Source organism: Pholcus phalangioides, unplaced genomic scaffold (assembly GCF_987345545.1).
Source record: "Pholcus phalangioides strain wild (caught in Gottingen) unplaced genomic scaffold, Ppha-v1.0 ptg000015l_1, whole genome shotgun sequence".
Lineage (NCBI taxonomy): Eukaryota > Metazoa > Arthropoda > Arachnida > Araneae > Pholcidae > Pholcus > Pholcus phalangioides.
In genome coordinates, this window is record NW_028301608.1 from 71017433 (window position 1) to 71037877 (window position 20445).

At 41.6% G+C, this 20445-nt stretch overlaps 4 protein-coding genes across 4 annotated transcripts; 1 reads left to right on the forward strand and 3 right to left on the reverse strand.

The window, feature by feature from the left end:
• Nucleotides 1–1090: 1090 nt before the first annotated feature.
• On the forward strand, nucleotides 1091–2371 carry LOC149076640 (uncharacterized protein F54H12.2-like). The gene has a single exon (XM_089242271.1). The coding sequence runs from the start codon at nucleotides 1091–1093 to the stop codon at nucleotides 2369–2371; it is 1281 nt and encodes a 426-aa protein (XP_089098397.1).
• An 11108-nt stretch (nucleotides 2372–13479) lies between these two features.
• Nucleotides 13480–14034, reverse strand: LOC149076641 (uncharacterized). The gene has a single exon (XM_089242272.1). The coding sequence runs from the start codon at nucleotides 14032–14034 to the stop codon at nucleotides 13480–13482; it is 555 nt and encodes a 184-aa protein (XP_089098398.1).
• Nucleotides 14035–15759: 1725 nt separating this feature from the next.
• On the reverse strand, nucleotides 15760–16767 carry LOC149076642 (uncharacterized). Its single transcript, XM_089242273.1, has one exon. The coding sequence runs from the start codon at nucleotides 16765–16767 to the stop codon at nucleotides 15760–15762; it is 1008 nt and encodes a 335-aa protein (XP_089098399.1).
• Nucleotides 16768–16804: 37 nt separating this feature from the next.
• LOC149076643 (uncharacterized) lies at nucleotides 16805–17611 on the reverse strand. Its single transcript, XM_089242274.1, has one exon. It carries the CDS (start codon nucleotides 17609–17611, stop codon nucleotides 16805–16807), a length of 807 nt encoding a protein of 268 aa, XP_089098400.1.
• Between the last annotated feature and the right edge of the window lie 2834 nt (nucleotides 17612–20445).

A 20445-nucleotide genomic window follows, 5' to 3' on the forward strand; every position in this document is an offset into this window, starting at 1 on the left:
TAATACTCTCTCAAACTTCACCATAAAGCTCCCGAATGCATTGGAACTCGAGTCTAACATGGAAGTAGCTCTCTCGGAGCTGATATTTCCCCATTCTTTCCACAACATAACGGAACGGTCTAACGGCTTTGAATTTGATTCTGGAGATGGTGAGTTAAATAAAGGTGTCATTCCTTGCGGTTTCTACGAGACTACCACCGACCTCATTAAGGCGATAACGAGAAATTTTAGAAAGGAAGACATTGATTTGACTTTCAACAAAACCACGAAAAAAGTAAAGGTGTTTACGAGGAAAAGTGCCAAGTTAATTCTGCATACAGGGATAGCAGAGAACCTAGGTTTTGAACCCGGTGAATATAAGGGAATGGTGACCGAAGGACCTTTCACGGCTGATCCGAAACTGGACTTTCATCTGTTGTACGTTTATTGTGATATAGTAGAACCGCAGATTGTTGGCAACACCCTCGCCCCATTACTAAGAATCGTGAAAACCGAAGGACATGATGGCGACATCGTCAATGCTGCATTCGAGAGAGGTCACTACATCCCTTTAGCCCGAAGGAGTTTTGAAACAGTTCACGTTCATATAAGGACACATACAGGTCATCTCGTGTCATTTGAACGTGGGAAGGTGATAGTTAAACTACACTTTAGACTGAAACATTTATAAACATGTCGTATCAACCATACCGCTGCTGCATAACCAGCGTTACCGATTATTACGTCAACCAGGCAGGTCAAGGACTTGGATATTATCAGGGTATACCACTACAACGAGGTTATGGTTTTGGATCCATTTTCAGCTCCTTATTCCGATCTGCTATGCCGCTACTGAAAAGAGGAGCAAAAGTTTTAGGTCGACAGGTTCTGAAATCCGGGGTCGATTTTGCGAACGATGTCGTGCAAGGTAGAGATGCGAAAACGGCAGCACTGGAAAGAGCCAAAGAAGCGGGTCGTTCGCTGAGCGACAAAGCGTCAACAAAGGTAAAGAAAATGCTTGGAGGTCATAAAAGAAAGCGTTTAGCGAGGAGAAACGTCATTCGCAAGAAAGCGAGGAAAGTAACAACACACGATATTTTTGATTGAAAAGATGACTCTAATCATGACAAACTCACCCGAGTGCTTGAAAAGCGAAGTGGACTTGTTTGCTTTACCTCCCACGCAAACCGCTATTGAAGGAGGTGAATGGATCGAATTTCTCCCGCTCTCAGGCATCAGAGACGGTCCGCTGGAGTTTAATATTGCTGGAAGCACTGAAGATTACATCGACTTATCAGCTACACAACTGTATATCAAGTTGAAAGTTACGAAAGATGGTAATCCTCTACCGGATAAAGATCCGGTCTCTCTCGTTAACCTCTCGCTACATTCTCTCTTCTCTCAGGTTGATGTATCTCTAAACGGGAGGAACATCACGAATTCGTCTCACACCTATCCGTATAGAGCATACATAGAAACCTTATTAAACTACGGTCGAGATGCGAAGATTGGGCCGCTCACGATGGAAGGCTATCACAAGGACACCGCGGGACATATGGCCGACGCAACAAATAATGATGGTATGAAGAAGAGAACCAAAAAAATCGCAAACAGCCGATCTTACGATATGATGGGAAGAATTCACTGCTCTTTATTCTTCCAACAAAGACTGTTACTCAATTTGGTGGATTTGAAAGTCCGTCTAGTGCGTTCTAAACCTTCGTTCTTCCTAATCGCAGCAACTAGCAATTACGACATCATCATTGAACATGCCAGCCTCTTCGTAAGAAAAGTAAGGGTTAGTCCCGCCGTTGCCATCGGACATGCAAAAGCTTTAGAGAAGACCACAGCCAAATACCCCATCGATAGGGTTCTCACAAAAGTCTATTCAGTGGCTCAGGGTAGCATGTCATTCGTGCAAGATAATGTGTACCTCGGTGCAATGCCACGTCGAGTTACAATTGGTTTAGTGGATAACGAAGCATTCAATGGTACCTTTACAAGTAACCCGTTTGATTTCAAGCATTACAACCTCACCTTTGTCTCCGTATACGTAGACGGACGTCCGGTGCCTCATAAACCTCTGGAACCCAACTTTGAAACCGGGAACACAGTCAGAGCATACAACAACTTATTCAGAATCGAGGAAGATCGTGGCATCGATATAAGCCAACAGGAATTCCAAAACGGCTATACCCTCTTTTGTTTCTCGCTGCTCCCCGATCAAAGTGACTGCGGACACCTACATTTAGTCCGACAGGGTAACTTACGTGTGGAACTGAAATTTGCACAGGCATTACCCAAAACCATCTCGGTAATCATTTACGGTGAATTTCAGAGTCTAATAGAGGTTACAAAGTCTAGAAGTGTCTTGTGTGATTTCTCAAGCTAATGGATTCCGATCAAATTCGACGTGCTCTTCGAACAAACCCGATAACTAAGAAAACATTTACAGATGTTTACGCTAGTAATACTTTACCCTTGAAAATACAGAAGTATCCAGCAGCTTTGATCGTTAACACTGATACTAACACTGAACCCGGAACACACTGGTTGGCGATTTATCTCCACGATAACATGACTGCAGAATTCTTCGATTCATTCGGAAGACCGCCTTCTAATTTCCAGAAAGGTAACATAACGAAATTCCTGAAAAGATATCAACGACTCAACTACAACGATGTGGCGCTACAGTCGGCTGATACACAAGTTTGTGGACATTACGTCATTTATTACGTGCACTGTAAATGTCTGGGAGAGAGCATGAATTCGATTGTATCCCGCTTCAATGTAACCAACGATTTGCGCGTGTTCAATTTTGTAAGAAAATATTTTTCTTTCTAATAAAACTGATTTACATTGTACGCATCTCGTCATTATTCAAAATGGAACCATTAACATTACACCACCCGTTCACGGCAGTCTGTGCCGGAGCAAGCGGCAGCGGAAAAACTTATTTTCTGAAAGGGTTGCTTGAACACCGTGATAAACTCATAAAACCATTACCGGAACGAATAATATGGTTCTACGGTGAATCCCAACCACTGCACGCGGAAATTAAAGATGTCGAATTCCGAGACGACTATGATTTTGAGGGGGTTAATAACGCGTTGCTCATTTTTGACGATCTTATGTCTGAGCTTTCGTCCGAGCAGAAGATGTCTAAACTATTCACTAAATACAGTCATCATAGAAATTTATCAGTGATTTTTATAACTCAGAACTTTTTTCATAAAGGGCTGCGGGAAATTACGCTAAATTCACATTATATATTTTTGTTCAAAAATAGGAGAGATTTGAACCAAGTCACTCATTTGGGTAGACAGCTGTATCCTACAAAAATTAAGTTCTTCCAAGAAAGTTACGCAGATGCTACGAAATCCGCTTATTCATACCTCTTGATTGATCTCCGACAAGAGACCGATGAAAAAATGCGTTTACGCACTAACGTGTTACCTACGCAGGTGCAATACGTATATCAACCGAGACGTTAAAAGACTGCGGCAATGAGCGGAGCTTTTTATTTAACGTCATGTCTACGAGAAAGCAACAAGTGTTGAGGTTGTTACGCGCATGTCCTCAAAAACAACGTGCGACATTATTAAAAAGACTTTCAAAATCAGATGTTAAAACAGTTTGTGAATGCGCGTTGAACTTGCTGCACGGTAATATTCCGGTATCGGTCAAGGAGAAGGAGAAACTTCGAAAATATAAGAACACACTCCGAGTGTTAGCAGAGAAGAAGGTACCTTTGTATAGAAAGAGAGAAGTCCTTATACAAAAGGGTGGGTTTTTACAAGTTCTATTACCGGCGGCTATCGGGTTGATATCCAACCTAATAGGATATGGAATTCACGAAAAAAATGGTGGTCACCGTCCCAGAAGAAAGAGTAAATCGTCATGTTGTCAAAGAGTCACAGCTTTCGGAACTTGACCGCGAGATGGACAAGATAATAAACAGTAAACTACCCGACGATGTTAAGATAAAGTTTTATCAACAAGTTCTGAATAAGAGGAACACCACGCTGGAGAATAACTCACCGTTAAATCTTTCTTCGCTTATTGAAGAGGAAGAAGAAAAACCGAAAGTGCGCGATCTCGACAAACCGCCGGACCCGTTGCTGACTATACCGAAATCTCACCGTCCTTTTTCAGGAAAAATTTTGAATTATTTAAAAGACTTTCCAGACGTCATCCGATGGTCGCCGAATGGTCGACTCATATATAAAGGTGTGAAGATGAAAAACTCAAACATTTCCGATTTGATATCGAAAGTTGTTAGTGTACAAAAAAAGAAGAGCCTTCCAGCCGAAAAAGAATTCTTAGATGGTTTACAAAAGATACGCCTACCGCAACACTTGATAAGAAACAAGAAGTTCAAGAAGAAATGGTTGACTCTGTGAAGCTGCGTGTATTTAGAGGGCTGTTAACCGCGGCTTCTCTTCTCTCGCTGATAACGGTAGTGACACTTGTCTCTGAACATATCGTGCTGATATCAAAGAACTGTACTGTTTCCGAGCCGCTCGGTGATAATGTTTTTTTAACTCACTGTAACACAACATACGATGTTAGAATGTTTGTGAATAATAAAACGCAGATAATATTGAATTCAAAACAATTGCGTCTCTTGATAAACTACATTTGGAAATGAATAAAAAATTTATTCAAAATCGTCGTCGCTTTCTGACAAGTACCACAACCTGCCTAAATACTCAATCTCAGGCATCGATGATGTTGAGGGATCCCCAGGTGATCCAGGGTTTGAGGGCGATTCGGGGCTTGAGGGATCCCCGTGGTTTGGAAATGGTTCCGTTGATGCTTCATCATGAGGGGGTGACCATCGTGCATCATCATCTCTGCGGGTGGGGGAAGGCCAAAGATCAGCGGATGGTTCTGATGATGACTCCGGAGTAACCCTCATCCTAGGGAACACAACAGCTACCGGTTTTACCACGACAACGGTTTGCTCTATCTTGAAAAAAAACAAAAAAAACATTGGTTTTCTACTACTTATGTACATATATATATATACACCATTTTTAGTGTATTTTCAAAAGCCAGGGGCCCCCTGACCCTGCCCCAAATGACGGGTCTGGTTCCTGGGCCTCAACAATCACTTTTGGACTGTTTATTCTACTTATCGTGATTCCCTAGCAATGTGCGTTTCAATACATACCCTTACAATGGTTTGCCACTTCTTCAATGCTGTTAGTATATATCTAAAATAGTTTATGCCTTTATAATGGTTAGCACTTTTTCAATCTTCCCATTATATAGGGCTTTTTGAATAGACGTCAGAATCATCATCAGCGTCAGTTTGATTGTCAGGCAAAGGATGATCTCCATAGAAACCAATGTTAAAATTTCCGATTTAAATGCGGAAATTTAGTGGATTTTTCCGTCCCATCAATAATTTAAAAAACTGAATTGAATTCTTGATTTTTGATATATTGATATACGAAGCCCACAAAAAATCTATCTATATATATAAAATTGATTTTCTGTGTGTGTGTCTGTGTTCTCTATACAAATCTACAATTTTTGATCGATCGTTGCCAAATTTTGCATATATACCAAATGGGACCCGACTTGAACGATAGGCTACTTTAAAATTTCGTCAGATCAGGGCAAATGCCCCAAATGGGCAAAAAAACCGTAGGGCAACAATGGTTTTTGGGCCTCAACAATCACTTTCCGAACGTTTACTTTGGTTACCGTGGTTCCCTAGCAATGCGTTTAAGACGTGTATATGCCTTTACAATGGTTTACCGTTTCTTTAATGCTGTACGTATATGTATAATATTTATGCCTTTATAATGGTTTGCCACTTTATTCAATCCTCCCAGTAATGAGAGCTTTTTGAATAGACACCATCATCAGCATCACTTTGAGGGTAAGGCAAAGGATGATGCCCCACAGAAATCAGTGTTAAAATTACCGATTTTACTGTAGAAATGCTGAAATTTTGTGGAGTTTTCTGTCACATACATAATTTTAAAAATTGTGTTGAATTCTAGATTTCTGAAATATTGAGTTTGATTAGAGATATACGAAGCCCAGGAGATCAAATATGAAGTAATTAGCCGGACCTACTTTTGAGTTGGACATTCATGCAATAACATTGATTTCAACTTTTTATTTATATCTTCTCAAGCGAAAATTAATGTCTCCGTAGTGTCTTTTGATATTCAACTGCATAAATTCATAGTTTAGGATGTTTTAAAATTAATTATGGGCCCGTAAAGTACATCAAAGAAATTCCACAGCTTCAATTAAGCATTTTTGAAAGCTGAAACAGGCAGATGGATAAATTAAAGTTCGGGGGGGGGGATCGAAATACCTAGCACCCCTTAAAAAAGAAAAAAAATATATATTCGTTTCTATGTTCCTTTAAATCTAGATTTGTTTATATCATGAAGTCGCGCAGGAAGTCGTCATATTGGTTAACTTAGACACGGTTTGCATGTCCCTCAAAGAAAGAGGGAGATATCACGTGATCCAAGAGCCTCATTGAAGAAAACCCGGGCAACGCCGGGTATTATAGCTAGTTAAATATAAAATAATTAGTCAGACCTATACTTTTGAGTTGGATATCCATGCTATGACATTGATTTCAGCTTTTTATTTATATCTTCTCAAACATGAAAATTAATGTCTATTTATTGTTTTTTAATATTCAACTACATAAATTCATACAAATACAACGCCACAACAGGTGGATGTAATGCGACCAGTACGCTCCATAGGAAACACTTGTTATCATCATTCTGTATGTTGATGACAGCTTTCTTTTTCGCAATCGATGGAGGAAGAGGAATATATGAGGCCGGCGCTAGGGGTATATATGACGCAACATGAATGTCTAACTTCAACACTTTTTCGAAGACCCAACCGCTTGATGTATTCGTCGAATGAGGATAAGATTTTGTTGCATGCGGTGTCTATCTTATCATCAAACCCATCTTCTGAAAGTAGAACCTCAACCCTCGATCTAAAAAATGGTTCAGCGTATTCTATCTCCCCCAACTCGGTTTGTCTCGAAAATAGAACCTTAACCACTATATAAAACTTCACACCCTTCCTTTCTTCTAATTCTCGGATCAAAATATCCCGCAGCTGACTCCGGGTATGATTTAAAAATGTTATCAAATCAAACTGATTATCAGGTGATGGTTCTATCGTAAAAACGCTAAATGTATTTAACGCCTCTTGTTGTGGTTCTACCTCCGCTTCTGCAAGCGGGGGCTCCACTACTATAGGAGGTTGTTCTGCAACTGGAGTTTCACGGATGCATGTAAGTTCATGCCTCTTCCGATTGTCATCTCGTGCGAAATACCTTCCACATTTTCTGCACGCGAATTTCTTTTCACCTGTGTGCTGCTTGACATGCCTGTTAAAGTGATATTTGTTTCGGAAAGTTTTTCCGCAAACCTCACAAAGGCGAGATGCATTAATGGGTCTGTCACCTTCACCCCGTTGGATGCTTGAACACGTAAGTTCATGTCTCCGCATGTTATCTTTCCTTGAGAAGTGTTTGCCGCACTCCCCACACGACAAGTTTTTTTCCCCTGTGTGGAGTTTACGGTGACGAATGAGGTCGCATGGTTTAGCAAACTCCTTCGCACAGAACTCACATATTCTTTGGGGTTGCTCTACGGTCACACGATCAACCCCTTTGCACACCTGAAAACGAGTACCGAAAATTAACTACCATTCGGGCGAATTATATTATCAATGTTCGCGAGCGAGGGTACGTTACGGTTATTTAAAAAATTTGATAAGTGAAATTTAAAAAAAAAATAACACTCACAATTCCTACGGGTTGCTCTGCAGTCGAGCAACTAACCCCGACATTGATTTCACATTCCTGAAAACGAGCACCGAAAATTAACCACGACGAGGGAGAATTATATTATCAACTTAATTATCGGAAATTATGGTTATTAAAAAATTACACGAACTGAATTTTTTTTTAAAAAAGAGTACTCACGGTGACTTTCGTCTTCTTTACCCTTGGATTCAAATCCTCTGCCGGTCTTTTAACACAGATGAATTGATTATTTTTTTTCAAAAAAATCTTCTTCCAACTCGGGTATCATAAAGTCATCAGACATGTCCGAATTCTCAAAAATTAAGTCAAACTTCCTTTCGGAAATGCCGAAGTTGGTTAAGGTTGATGCTCTATCATCAACAGTTAAATCATGGAACTCCAGTTCCGAAATTCCGAAGTTGATAAACTGCGACATCGTTAAAAGCAGAAACTCGAAGCGAAAAAAAAAAACGACTGAGGTGGACTCGACTAAAAGTGAGATGGTTATCATGGTTTACCCCGAGTATTTAAACCCTCTTATCTAACACGGTGAGGGATGTATATTTGAGGAATGAGGGTGAGGATTTTTGAGGTGCGTGAGGGGGAGGATATGAGGCGCGTTGGGGTCATCTGAACACAGATAACAATACGATACATTGCCAAAAATAAAGTCACAACAATACGTAGAACGAAACGAGGAGCAAACATAGGATAGAGAATACATTTAATCTTAGAATGTGAACCAGGACATCAGCGGGTCTTTTTTTACATACATTTCCTTTACCGCTGATAAAAACTTGTCGACGTTTATTCCATGTAAAAATTTTGGATCTACGTTAAAGTCCTTAGCAACGTCTTTGATATTTATCTTCACAAAAGCCCGATCGAAATACTTGAGAAGCCGTGTCTCGTGAGAAAACTGCAGGCAGTCATGGGGGAGTTGACTCCCCGCTTCGATATCACATCCATCGCACTCGATTATTTCACCTATGCGTAGTTCAAGTTTATCACACAGCAGTTTCGCGAACTCGGTTTCAGGATCAGGCAGTTGCACGAAATGTTCTTTCACCCCCATACATTCGCGCATGAAGTCGGTGCACATTACACGGCGTAGGTAAGAAGAGCACTTTGAATCAGTTAGAGTATTGAGATACTCACTGCGGATGGAGATAAAGTTCTTACACGTTATGTAGGAACCATCGTCCTTTTTCATAATGGGTTGGAATGACACTTCGCTTCCGTTAGACCAAACTAATAAATCCTGACACACCGTGAAGAAAAATCGTTTTCGTGGTTGCGTAGGAATTAATTCTCTCAGTGACTCGAACACGAAAGGGCTCATTGAGACTCCTTTCTTGGTGGGTATTAGATAACTCTCTTCGTTGTATTCGTATTGTCGCAGATGCACTCGCAGAGTCTTTTTGAAAATGTTCACAGAGAGGTAGACACCGTCGTGCACATGGAAAATATTCTCTTGTTGTGGGTCAATTCGCGGACGTTTCACGGTATCGAAGACTTCAACATCGCGAGCGCGTTTGGTGTTGATGTTGAAAAACGTGAGGCTGATCCGAACGTCTTTAACTTCGGGATCGCTTGGAATGCTGTGGAACCAAAATTGGTTAGTGGGCGGGCGTACCACCAGAAGAGAGTTGTTCCGCAGTACATAGTTCACGGGTTCGAATCCAGAGCGAGTGAAGACGATGTTGCGTTGTGCACCGAGGGAGATAGTGGCAACAGTTGAGTCTTCATCATCTCGATGACTGCCGATGCGATGCTTACCATTGGAGTACCTGTTTACGAGGACGAAGTTGAACTTGCACTCCGTAGCTAATTGAACAATGTCTCGTACTTTTTGGAGCACTGGAAGCCATTCTTTCGCCGTTAACGTAAGTCCACTGAAGCTGTACGAAACACCTCGGTCTCCATACGCGGCATGCTGACGTGGTATTTGGTAAACCTTTCCTTGCACCGTGACTCGAGACTGTTCGGGAGGTAGGTAATCAACTTCTCTTTCCAACTTTTCGAAGACGTCATCAGGCGAAGTCAGAATGTTTTCTTGATAATTCACGTCCATGGATTTAGCTAATTGAATGAATTTTTTTTTTTTTTTTTAGATTTCAGTCTCTACACTCCACAAAAGTTGCTAGCACATATTTTATTTTATTATTATTACTTTAAAAGAATTTTTTTTTTTTTTCTCCTGCTAATGAACGCAGTTCAACCATTCCCTGAATGCAGCAACTTTGGCTAAAGTGCAATGACCTCTCTGCTTTGGGTGATATGGGCATGAAGCCCTACTCTTTGAAATAGATTTAGGACAATCCAGTAGCGTGAAGGAGTGAAGGTCGAATTGCCGCTTCAAAACATTTGCCTTTTCCTCGCCCTTCACGTAGATGGTGTTGAAGTTCTCATTAATTCGGTTAATGTCAACCGTCACCATCTCATATGGGTTAAACCCCTTAGACCAATTTATGTTATGTATGTTCCTATACACCCATGAAACTTGGGTTAATTCCCAATCTGATAAATCATGTACGTCGAATGGCGGCTTATAAACGGTGTGATAAGTTTCACTTGATTCCAAATTGGAAAAACTTAATTCCTTTACGATGAATTCACGTGAATTCAATCTAAAACCTTCGATATCTAACACACAAGACATGACGATTCAAAAAGGAAAATACTTTACTTACAGGTAATGCTAGCTGTGGAGTGTAGAGACTGAGAGTACTCAAACAGGCGAAACGTTGAGTAAAATGAAGTGGTTGCAGTGCAACAGCGGCGCGTTTAAATAAATGTGTGACGAGTTACGCCAAGTTGGCGTTTACCGTTTGCATGAAATTGCTCCCCAAAAATCAAAGTCTACGTTGTTTGGCGCGGTGCATTGGCTAGGGTGATAAGAGGATTGAGGGAGCGGATATGAGGCGTGTGAGGGAGCGGATGTGAGGCGCGTGAGGGGGCGGATGTGAGGTGTGTGAGGGAGCGGATGTGAGGCGCGTGAGGGGGCGGATGCGAGGTGTGTGAGGGAGCGGATGTGAGGCGCGTGAGGGGGCCGGATATGAAGCGCGCGCCTCCGCGCCTCCCCCTGTGTTTGAACTGTCCTTTTTATACTACTGTTGGTCTTCACATGTCTCTATAACGGAACTCAAGCGACCACTCAATATCCAACCGCTCTCCTCTCTTCGACTTATCTCTCGTTTAACTTTTCTTTACAAACTCTTCCATGGGGTTTTTAATATTGACACATCCAATATTCTAATCCAACCATCACATTTCTCTGTTAGACTCAATCATTCCAAAAAATTACAGCCCATCTTTGCCTCTTCAGATTGTCACAAATTTAGCCTTTTCCCAAGAACTATTATCTACTGGAACAACCTACCATCAAATATTGTAGATTGCACTACGATTTCTGAATTTTCTCGTACCATCAATCGACACTTTTGCCATATATAATTCCGCATCCTCTTGTGTAGGCCTCGGCCAAACAATATTGTATAAATAAATAAAATAAATAAATATTTTGCAGCTGTGTGTAAACATGACATTTTCCTTCTATATTCAGTCGATCTCGCTTATAACATTCCCACGTATAACATTTTCCTGCTTAGTACTCGAACTAATTTTTATTAAGATTTCCTGTTTACAGCATTTTCTCCGCTTATATTTTTCATGGTAATTTTTTGAAAAAAAAAAAAAACTTTATAAGCAGAATCCACAGTATTAGCATAAATGAAAACACATGCACAACAAAAAATATTTTCTGTGGTGCATTCTCATTATCCAAAATCATATAATTATCAGCTCATTTCATTCTATTTGTGCATCAATATTTTGCATAGAATTATTGCAGTTCATTGGTTTATTTTTTTTTTCACAGTTTATTACACAGTTTTTTCAGTTTATAGTTAAACCTCACTACAATGATACTTGATATAAGATTAAATCCCCCTACATCGATATTTTGAAAGTCTTGTTTGTAAATTCCTATAGTATAATGTTAAACTGCTGCCACTTGATTAGAGATGTGAGATGAGAATATTAATATGAGAAATAACTTGAGAATATTAATATGAGAAATAACTTGAGAATATTAATATGAGAAATAACTTGAGAATATTAATATGAGAAATAACTTGAGAATAATTATTATTTTTGATAAGAATAATCCCCAGTAATTTATAAAATTAGTCTTTCCAGAGAATATTCTCCCTCGTGACAATATTCTCAAGAATTTTACATCTCTTTTCTTAATACAACAGCAATCCCCCTACAATGATATTTTTTTCTTGATTTGCATAATATCATTTTATCGAGATTTTAGTGTGTGATCATACCATTCGTGCTCAAAACACCAATTCAAAAATTCATGAAATTACTTTTTGGAACTGTTCACGATCGTGTGGCATGATTATCAGGATGGTAACTACACTGCTCAAAACAATTAGGGGAGCACATGGTTTTAACAAAATTACGCAAGGATGTATACCGATAAGTAACATAAAATGAATCATCCATAATTTAAAGCCTAGCAGGAAACGGAAGAAGAAAACTTCATATGCAAATCAAAGTTCATGACGTCAAAAACCAGAAAAAGGAGATAAGGGCAGAAATCGGGATGTTGCAGAAACGTCTGTTTTACTGCCGTAACCGTGAAATTCGATTGCGCAGTATTTTTTTTTTGAGACAAGGTGACGAGGATGTCTCAACAACGTGATTTACCGGAATCCATGGCATGGCGTGTTATAGGCAGACTGGAATCCGGGCAAACACAACGTAGTGTCGCGGACGCTGTTGGAGTCGCCAGAAGTGTTGTTGCAAGGCTGTGGAATCGATTCCAAGAAACAGGAAATGTTAGACGTCGACCAGGGCAAGGTCGGCCACGCGTCACTACAGCAACTGATGACCGGTATATACGGTTAACAGCCCGTCGAAACAGAACAGAGAATGCTATGCAGCTGCAAAGACGGTTGCTCTTGGCAACAGGACGAAGGGTGTCCAGCCAAACAGTACGTAATCGGCTTCATGAGGGAGGGCTCTATGCACGTAGGCCAATGGTCTGCATTCCGTTGACCCCACGCCACCGTGCGGCCCGAAGAAGATGGGCTGCTGAACATCGAGATTGGGAGCAACATGATTGGAGCGAAGTGCTGTTTACAGACGAGTCAAGATTCAGTCTGGAGTGTGACACCCGACGTGTTCTGGTATGGAGGGACAGGGGCACTTAAAATAACCCCGCATTCGTTCGTGAAAGGTCACAATACAGACCAGCTGGTTGGATGGTATGGGGTGGAAACAGCATAGGCGGACGTACGGACCTGCATATCATGCGCGCAGCCATTCAAGGCAACGGCCGCTCGCCAACGGTATGCTGCCGCCATCCAGGGGCGTCAACATGCCGCCCACCTTGAAACATCGTTTCAATACTGACATGCTTACATGAAATACAAGGACAGCTGCATGTGAAAATTATAAATAAATAAATAAATATATATATATATATATATATATATATATATATATATATATATATATATATATATATATATGTGTGTGAAAATTGTATAGATGCGCAGAAACATATGCTATGTGTACATGAAATCCAAAAAATGTGATATATGATATAACGATGAAAATTCAAAATACAAGAAAAAACATGATATATAAGTGTATAACATCGAGCCGTCATACTAGTTGTCAACTGGCAGACGACAAAGTTTTTGTACATTTCTCTTAAATGTCCCATCCTTGGACTTGATAGAGACAACTCTCACGATCCCGTCGGATCCCGGAAACAACTCGGTCACTCGACCAAGTCTCCACTGCAAGGGTGGAAGATGATCCTCTTTCACTAGAACGAGATCACACAGAGTGAGATTTTCTTTTGGTTTCAACCACTTGCTGCTATGCTGTAGCTGAGTAAGATACTCAGCACTCCAACGATTCCAAAAATGTTGCACAAGGCGCTGTACCAACTGCCAATGAGTGAGACGATTGAATTTTGTTTGTGTGAAATCTGGCTCGGGCAATGCTGTCAACGGACCACCTATGAGAAAGTGGCAGGGAGTGAGAGCAGACACGTCGTTTGGATCATTTGAAAGTTCGCAGAGAGGACGAGAATTGAGACATGCCTCAATCTGTGACAACAAGGTGTACAGCTCTTCAAATGTTAGCTGTATGTTGGAAGTGATTCGCCTGAGATGGTATTTCACGGCTTTCACTCCAGCTTCCCAAAGACCTCCCATGTGTGGAGATGCTGGAGGATTGAAATGCCAGTTTACTCAGACATCGGTTAGATGACTAGAAACACGTTCGTTATGAGTGCGAGATGAAAACAGACGAGCAAACTACCTTAGCACCTTGTCAGCTTTCACGAAGTTAGTTCCACAGTCACTGTATTTATCACTCGGCTTTCCTCTCCTGGAAATGAATCGTTTTAGAGTGGCGATGAATGCCTCTGTTGACAAGTCACTTGCAACTTCACAATGCACAGCTTTGGTTGAGAAACATACGAAAAGTGCCAGGTATGCCTTGCATGGTTTTGCTCGAGATGCCTTCGACATCCTGATGGTGAAAGGTCCTGCATAATCTACAGCACAGTGAAGAAATGCTCGAGACGGTGTTACTCTTGCAACCGGTAGATCGCCCATGATTTGAGGAGCTGTTGCGCTACGATAGCGAACACAGGTTATGCATTTTCTCACAAACTGCCGGATGACACTTCTTCCAGAAACAATCCAGAATTGCTATTGAATGCAAGACTGGAAAAGTTGAGGTCCAGCATGCAAACGCATTGTATGATAATGCTGGATAATCAACTGAGTAAAATGATGCTCTTTTGGAAGAAGAATCGGATGTCGGTGACTTCCCAACCAATGTGCATGTCGCAATCTTCCGCCCACCCTGATAATTCCATCATCTCCGATGAATGGATTCAATCGAATTCTACTTCTTGAACTCTCTTGACCTGGGTTTAAGCTACAGTCGCATTTTTCGCAAAATGCGAAAGAAAATCTTAGAATTCGAAAGAAGTAGTAGCCACTTTCGTAAAAATGCGTACCGGAGGTACAAAACGAGTAGACATCCAACCATAAGCGTACGCAGAATTTTCGGGGGCTTTCAATTTTTTTTTCTTCTCAAGGGGGGGGGGAGGTTAAATTTTTTTTCCGGCAAAATAACACCATAATCTCGGCTTCAAGAGGGGTTAGAACACCAAAACCCCCCTTTGCGTACGCCAATGAATCCAGCCATCAATGCCAGCATTGTAGCATTTTGCTTAAGCTTTTCCCTTCATTTTCGCTTTTTTGCTAAAGGAATTTTTTATCTAGCTTAAACCCTGCTCTTGACCCATATACATAATGCATGTGTCAGCTCTTGAGTGGTAAGAAACCCTGTGCTCTTTTCAGGTGCAGCAAGTTTGCAGCTGTCTACGAATATGAAGACATATGCCGTGACTCGCTGAAGAGAAGTAAGTGAGGAAAACCTGTCGATAATTTCCATTTCATGTGCAATACCAACAAATACAGATTGGTTGCAAGAAATATTTTTCTTCTCCTGAGTCAAAACTTCATCCACGGAGCTGCACAACACAGGTTTGTCTACTAGCTGACCTGGCTTGGAAAGGAACTCTGGGCCATACCACCATAGGGGAAATGCCTTCAATTTGTTGGATGTCATTCCTCGTGACGCACAATCAGCGGGATTATCGGTTCCATCAATGTGATTCCAATGACCCCCAGGGAGGAGCTCATGAATTTTTGTCACTCGATGAGCCACAAACGTCTTCCACCGGCTTGGATGTGAAGAGAGCCAAGCTATTGTAGAGTCAGTCCAGCACCATATATTTGTGTTGACTAGACGTAGTGCATTGCATGTAAACTTGATGAGTTTTGCAAGCAGCACTGCTCCACAAAGTTCAAGTCGAGGCAAGGTTGTTGGCTTCACAGGGGCCACTCGTGTCTTTGCTGTTACTAGTTGAACCTTCGCAACTCCTTCACTGGAAATTGTTCGATGTACACAACCGCGGACGCGGAGTACGCCTTTTCTGATGCATCACTGAAACCGTGAATTTCTAACATATGTGGAGAGATTTGCATCATATATCTTGGAATTTTAATGTCCTCCACTTGCTTGAAGTCTTCATAAAATGCTGTCCATCGATTGTGAATGTTCTCTGGCAATTTCTCATCCCAAGACAGTTCAGCTTTCCACATTTCTTGTATTAGAATTTTGACATTGATTACAACTGGAGCCAGCCATGCAAGTGGGTCAAACACCTTGGAGATGTGTGATAGAACAGAGCGCTTGGTCCACTGTTGCATATTCACCGGTGGTGATTTTGAATTGAAAACAAATACATCATCCTTTGGCTTCCATAAAATGCCCAAAGTTTTGATGTCAGTCTCTATTTCGAACGTAGTACTTGTCGCACGAAAGTCATCCGGTAGAAATATAAGAACGTCTTCTTCATTTGATGCCCACTTTTTTATGACGAATCCACCGTTTTGAAGAAGTTTAATGATTTCCTGCTGAATATGAATAGCTTCCTCGACTGAATCTGCTCCAGTGAGCAAATCGTCTACATAAAAATCCTGCTTGATTATGGCAGAAGCTCTGGAAAACTCATCTTTTTCATCCTCAGCCAACTGCTGCAGGCACTTGGTAGCTAAGTAAGGTGCTGATGCAGTTCCGTAGGTCACAGTCAGCAATTGATACTCCTTGATGAGTATATCTGGCGATTCCCACCACAAGATTGTTTGGTACTTCGCGTCGTCCGGATGAACAAGTATCTGACGATACATTTTGACAATATCTGCTGTCATTGTGACCTTGTGAGTTCGGAAGCGTAGAAGAAGTGTGGCAATATCGTCTTGCAATGTTGATCCAACCATCAGCTTACCATTCAGTGACAAACCCCATGATGATTTTGCTGAAGCATCAAAAACCACACGAAACTTGGCTTGATTCTCAGGCTTCATAACTGCGTGGTGAGGTAGGTAGTACTTGTCTTGATTGTCACTTGTCACCTCCAGCTGTTCCCAGAGTCTCATACTGTTGCATGAACTCACGATACATTCTCTGAGCTTCTGACTGGTGTCTCCAACGCCTTTCATTTTGTAGAAGTCGTGTCTCAGCTACGTCTCTGGATGATGACAATTTTCCATCGATGTTCTTGAAAGGAAGCCTGACGATGAATCTTCCCGATGAATTACGTGTGTGGGTTGTGTCGAAGTGTTCTTCACACGCTTGCTCTTCGGCTGTCAACAATGAAGTTTGTGGGACTTCCTCCAATTCCAAAAACTTATTGAGATCGAAGCTTGTACTTTGTACGAGAAGTATTGTTGAAACAGGTCTCGGTAAGTCTGTGGTATGTACCTTCCCCGAGATTACCGAGCCGAACACTGTCTCGAGGGCATGAAGTGAACCATCATGAGATGCTACTCGTCCAGGCAACAACAGTTTTCCAAAAACATCTGCACCCAAAAGTACATCCACAGGACCAGTACGGAAACAATGTTTATCTGCTAGTTTCAAGTTTTTGAACTGTGTCAACCCACTTGAAGAAATATTTGTTTGCGGCAAATTGCATGTTATTTTAGGCAACACAAAAGCTTTAACCAGTTCAGTCGATTCGTTGTCACATGAAGATATGTTAAAATGAACCAGTCCTCTTACCTTGCGAAGTTTGGTTGACGATAATCCAGAGAGATTCAAGTTGCAATTATGTCGTCGGAGACCTAGTGTTTGAACGCATGCCTCCCGGACGAAACTTGATTGGCTTCCGGTGTCGAGAAGTGCCCTGAATGTGTGAACTTGACCCATTTTGTCAAATCCTTTGATAATGGCCGTCGGCAAGATGACATAACTGTGAAGTCGACGTCTTCCTTGTACGCGACAACTGTGACGAAAAGACTGAAGTCGTTTTGACCGTCGTTGTGGTATCGACATCCGCTTCATGCAGTAGTGTGTTGTGTGAACTGTTGCATTTTTTGCAGTGTCCTGCAGAGCAACTCCGTATGTGATGATCCCAAACAGTTGAAACAAAGTCGAAGCTTTTCGACTGTTGCTTTTCTAGCTGAAACACTCTGGTCGAGGAATTTTGATCATCTGAAGATGGGGTGGTTTCCTTTGCAAACCACACATGTGCTGGAAACACCATGATTTATCAACACTGATTTTCGTGATTCGAATGAATTCGTCGGGTGACCTTGCGTCTTCGACTTGGCTGAACCTGATGATTTGCTTGTGCTGACAGCTGCAAGAGCGCGAGCTCGATTGTGGATGAATTCCCGCCATTCACTGAAAGTGAAAAGTTTCTTATCCCCCTGCGAATGAAGAGACCACTGGCGCAAAGATTCCGGATCCAGTTTCTTGGATGGGAAGTAGATCAGGATACTGTCCCAATGTTGCACCGGTTGCTGGAGCGATTGTAGAGCTTCCAGGCATTGATTTGTGGTATCTAGAAGCCGACGTAGGCATGTTGCTAACTCATGTGCGATGTTCGATTGCGAAAACAGCTTCTCCAGAGTTGTATGAACAATTTCAGTTTCGTTGTTGAACCAATCGTACAAAAGCGCCCATGCTTTGCCGTAATTGCTCCCTGCGAGCGGGATCGCGTGAATTACTTGAGCAGCGTTTCCCTTGACACATAGTTTCAAATCTTGTAGCTTTTGAATGTCACTTAAACTTTTATTTTGATCGATGGTAGTTGTGAACATATCTGGAAATGGTAACCAATCGTTAAGTTTTCCACTGAACGAAGACAGTTCAATTTTCGGTAAGCACACGGAACTAGTTTCTGCGAAAAGATCGCTGACCACCGTAGTGAACGGACGTGTGGAAATTCGCTTCCCGGACAACGGAAAAGTGGATATCTAAGCCTATACGACAGCGTGCTCTGGTGAATGCGCTTATCCACCGGGCGCAGTACGGAGTTACTCGCCCCTAGCCTGGCCTAGTGCTGGCTAGTAACTGAGGATCAGCAGCTAATTTTCACTGACGACGGAAATTTAAGAGGCTGTCTAAAAGGTTTTACCGATTTTTTACGCGTTTTGTCGCACCGTGCCATTTTCTGAGAAGTCAAGGCAGCGGTGGCAAAATGAGTGAGTCCACTTAAAGTGCCCGCTTTATTTAGTTTTTAGCTATCTGTTAGCGTTGCGTTAGTGTATAATTATATATTTAGCGTGTAGCCATGGCCCCCGTTAACACCAAACCATGTTTGGTCGGACGCCGACAACCCAAATCCCTGGAACCTTGTCCGAAAAGGAAAAGCTAAGATTCCACCACTCCATATCACGAAGTATGGGAGCTGGACCCAAGTCTCAGGCTGACTTAAGGAGATCTGTCAACAACCTTTCACCGCGAAAACAGCGGTGAAAAATTTGATACTACAGCTTCAGTCAGAAGTTGACCATAGGGCTGTGACCAAAGCGTTTGAAGCAAAGTAAATTCGCTTCAGCACATATACGCTACCATCTGACAGGACCATTAAAGTGGTAATTAAGGGAATGGAACACAGCGCCCAAAAGGAGGACATTGAAGGGACACTAAAAGAGCTCGGATTCAATCCGATTAATATTTCTCAGCTGAAAAGCTACAGGGGTCGACACCCTAACAAGGAGGTCGTGCTTTTGCCGATATGGCTGATCGAGCTACCCCGATGCAATAAGAGCAAGGAAATATATAATCTTGATAATATAAATTTCCTCAAAGTCAAGATAGAATTCTACCGAAGAAGGCAAGGCATTGTTCAATGCCACGCCTGTCAAAACTACAGGCATGTAAGCAAAAATTTCTGGAACACGCCCCGCTGTGTAAAATGCATCGAAAGTCACCACTCAACACAGTGTGGTAAACAAAAAGGCGTAGACGAGGTACAGTGCTGTAATTGCTTAGGCCGGCACCCAGCTTCGTACCGCGGATGTCCGAAATTCCCCAAGCCTAAAAAGAGCGGCAGGAATAGAGGCGAAAAGCAAGGCAACCAGCGTCAAGAAGACAGTGGCGTAGCGGTGCAACCGCCCCCTCAGGCTCAGGCCGGGGAAAAAAAGAAAAGGACACGCGCTCCGAGAGAGAAAGAGGGAAAGAAAAGGAGACGAGAGAGGAGGAAATAACAGAGGAGGAAGAAGAGAATGTTATCAGCGTGCCCCCTTGTGAGCACTCCTCCCCCTCTCCCGTCCACCTCGGCCGATTTCCCCCCTCTCTCTATAAGGGAAACAGGGGAAAAAAGAAAGGCAGAGCAGACGAGCCGTGACGTCACCTCGACGAGGAGCGTTCCTAAAATTAAACCTTTGCAGAAATATCTTGAAACTTCTGATTTTTGAAGTGATGAATGAGAAAAAAAAGCCTTGTATCTTTTTTACTCCTAAATATTATAAATATAAAAGACACCATAATAACGTCAAATTAGAAAAGTTTATTTACATGTTCCAAAAAATATTGACGCAACTTTATTTTACATGAATATAACATCCTTTCATTGATGTAGGAAAAACAAATCTGTCCACACATGTAATAAATTGAAAAATACACATTTGATAAATGATTTCAATAATTTGATTTTTCAATGATTTTCAGTAATTTCAAATATATTTTGATTTCAAAAATACGAAAATTTGATTTTAATGTAAGTTGGTGGTAATGAGTAAACAGTACAGTCA

What these genes read in the sequence shown, in the direction of transcription:
- LOC149076643 (XM_089242274.1), bottom strand. Translation starts at nt 17,611, where the DNA reads ATGGGTCAAGTTCACACATTCAGGGCACTTCTCGACACCGGAAGCCAA.
- LOC149076641 (XM_089242272.1), bottom strand. Translation starts at nt 14,034, where the DNA reads ATGGGAGGTCTTTGGGAAGCTGGAGTGAAAGCCGTGAAATACCATCTC.
- LOC149076642 (XM_089242273.1), bottom strand. Translation starts at nt 16,767, where the DNA reads ATGAAGCCTGAGAATCAAGCCAAGTTTCGTGTGGTTTTTGATGCTTCA.
- LOC149076640 (XM_089242271.1), top strand. Translation starts at nt 1,091, where the DNA reads ATGACTCTAATCATGACAAACTCACCCGAGTGCTTGAAAAGCGAAGTG.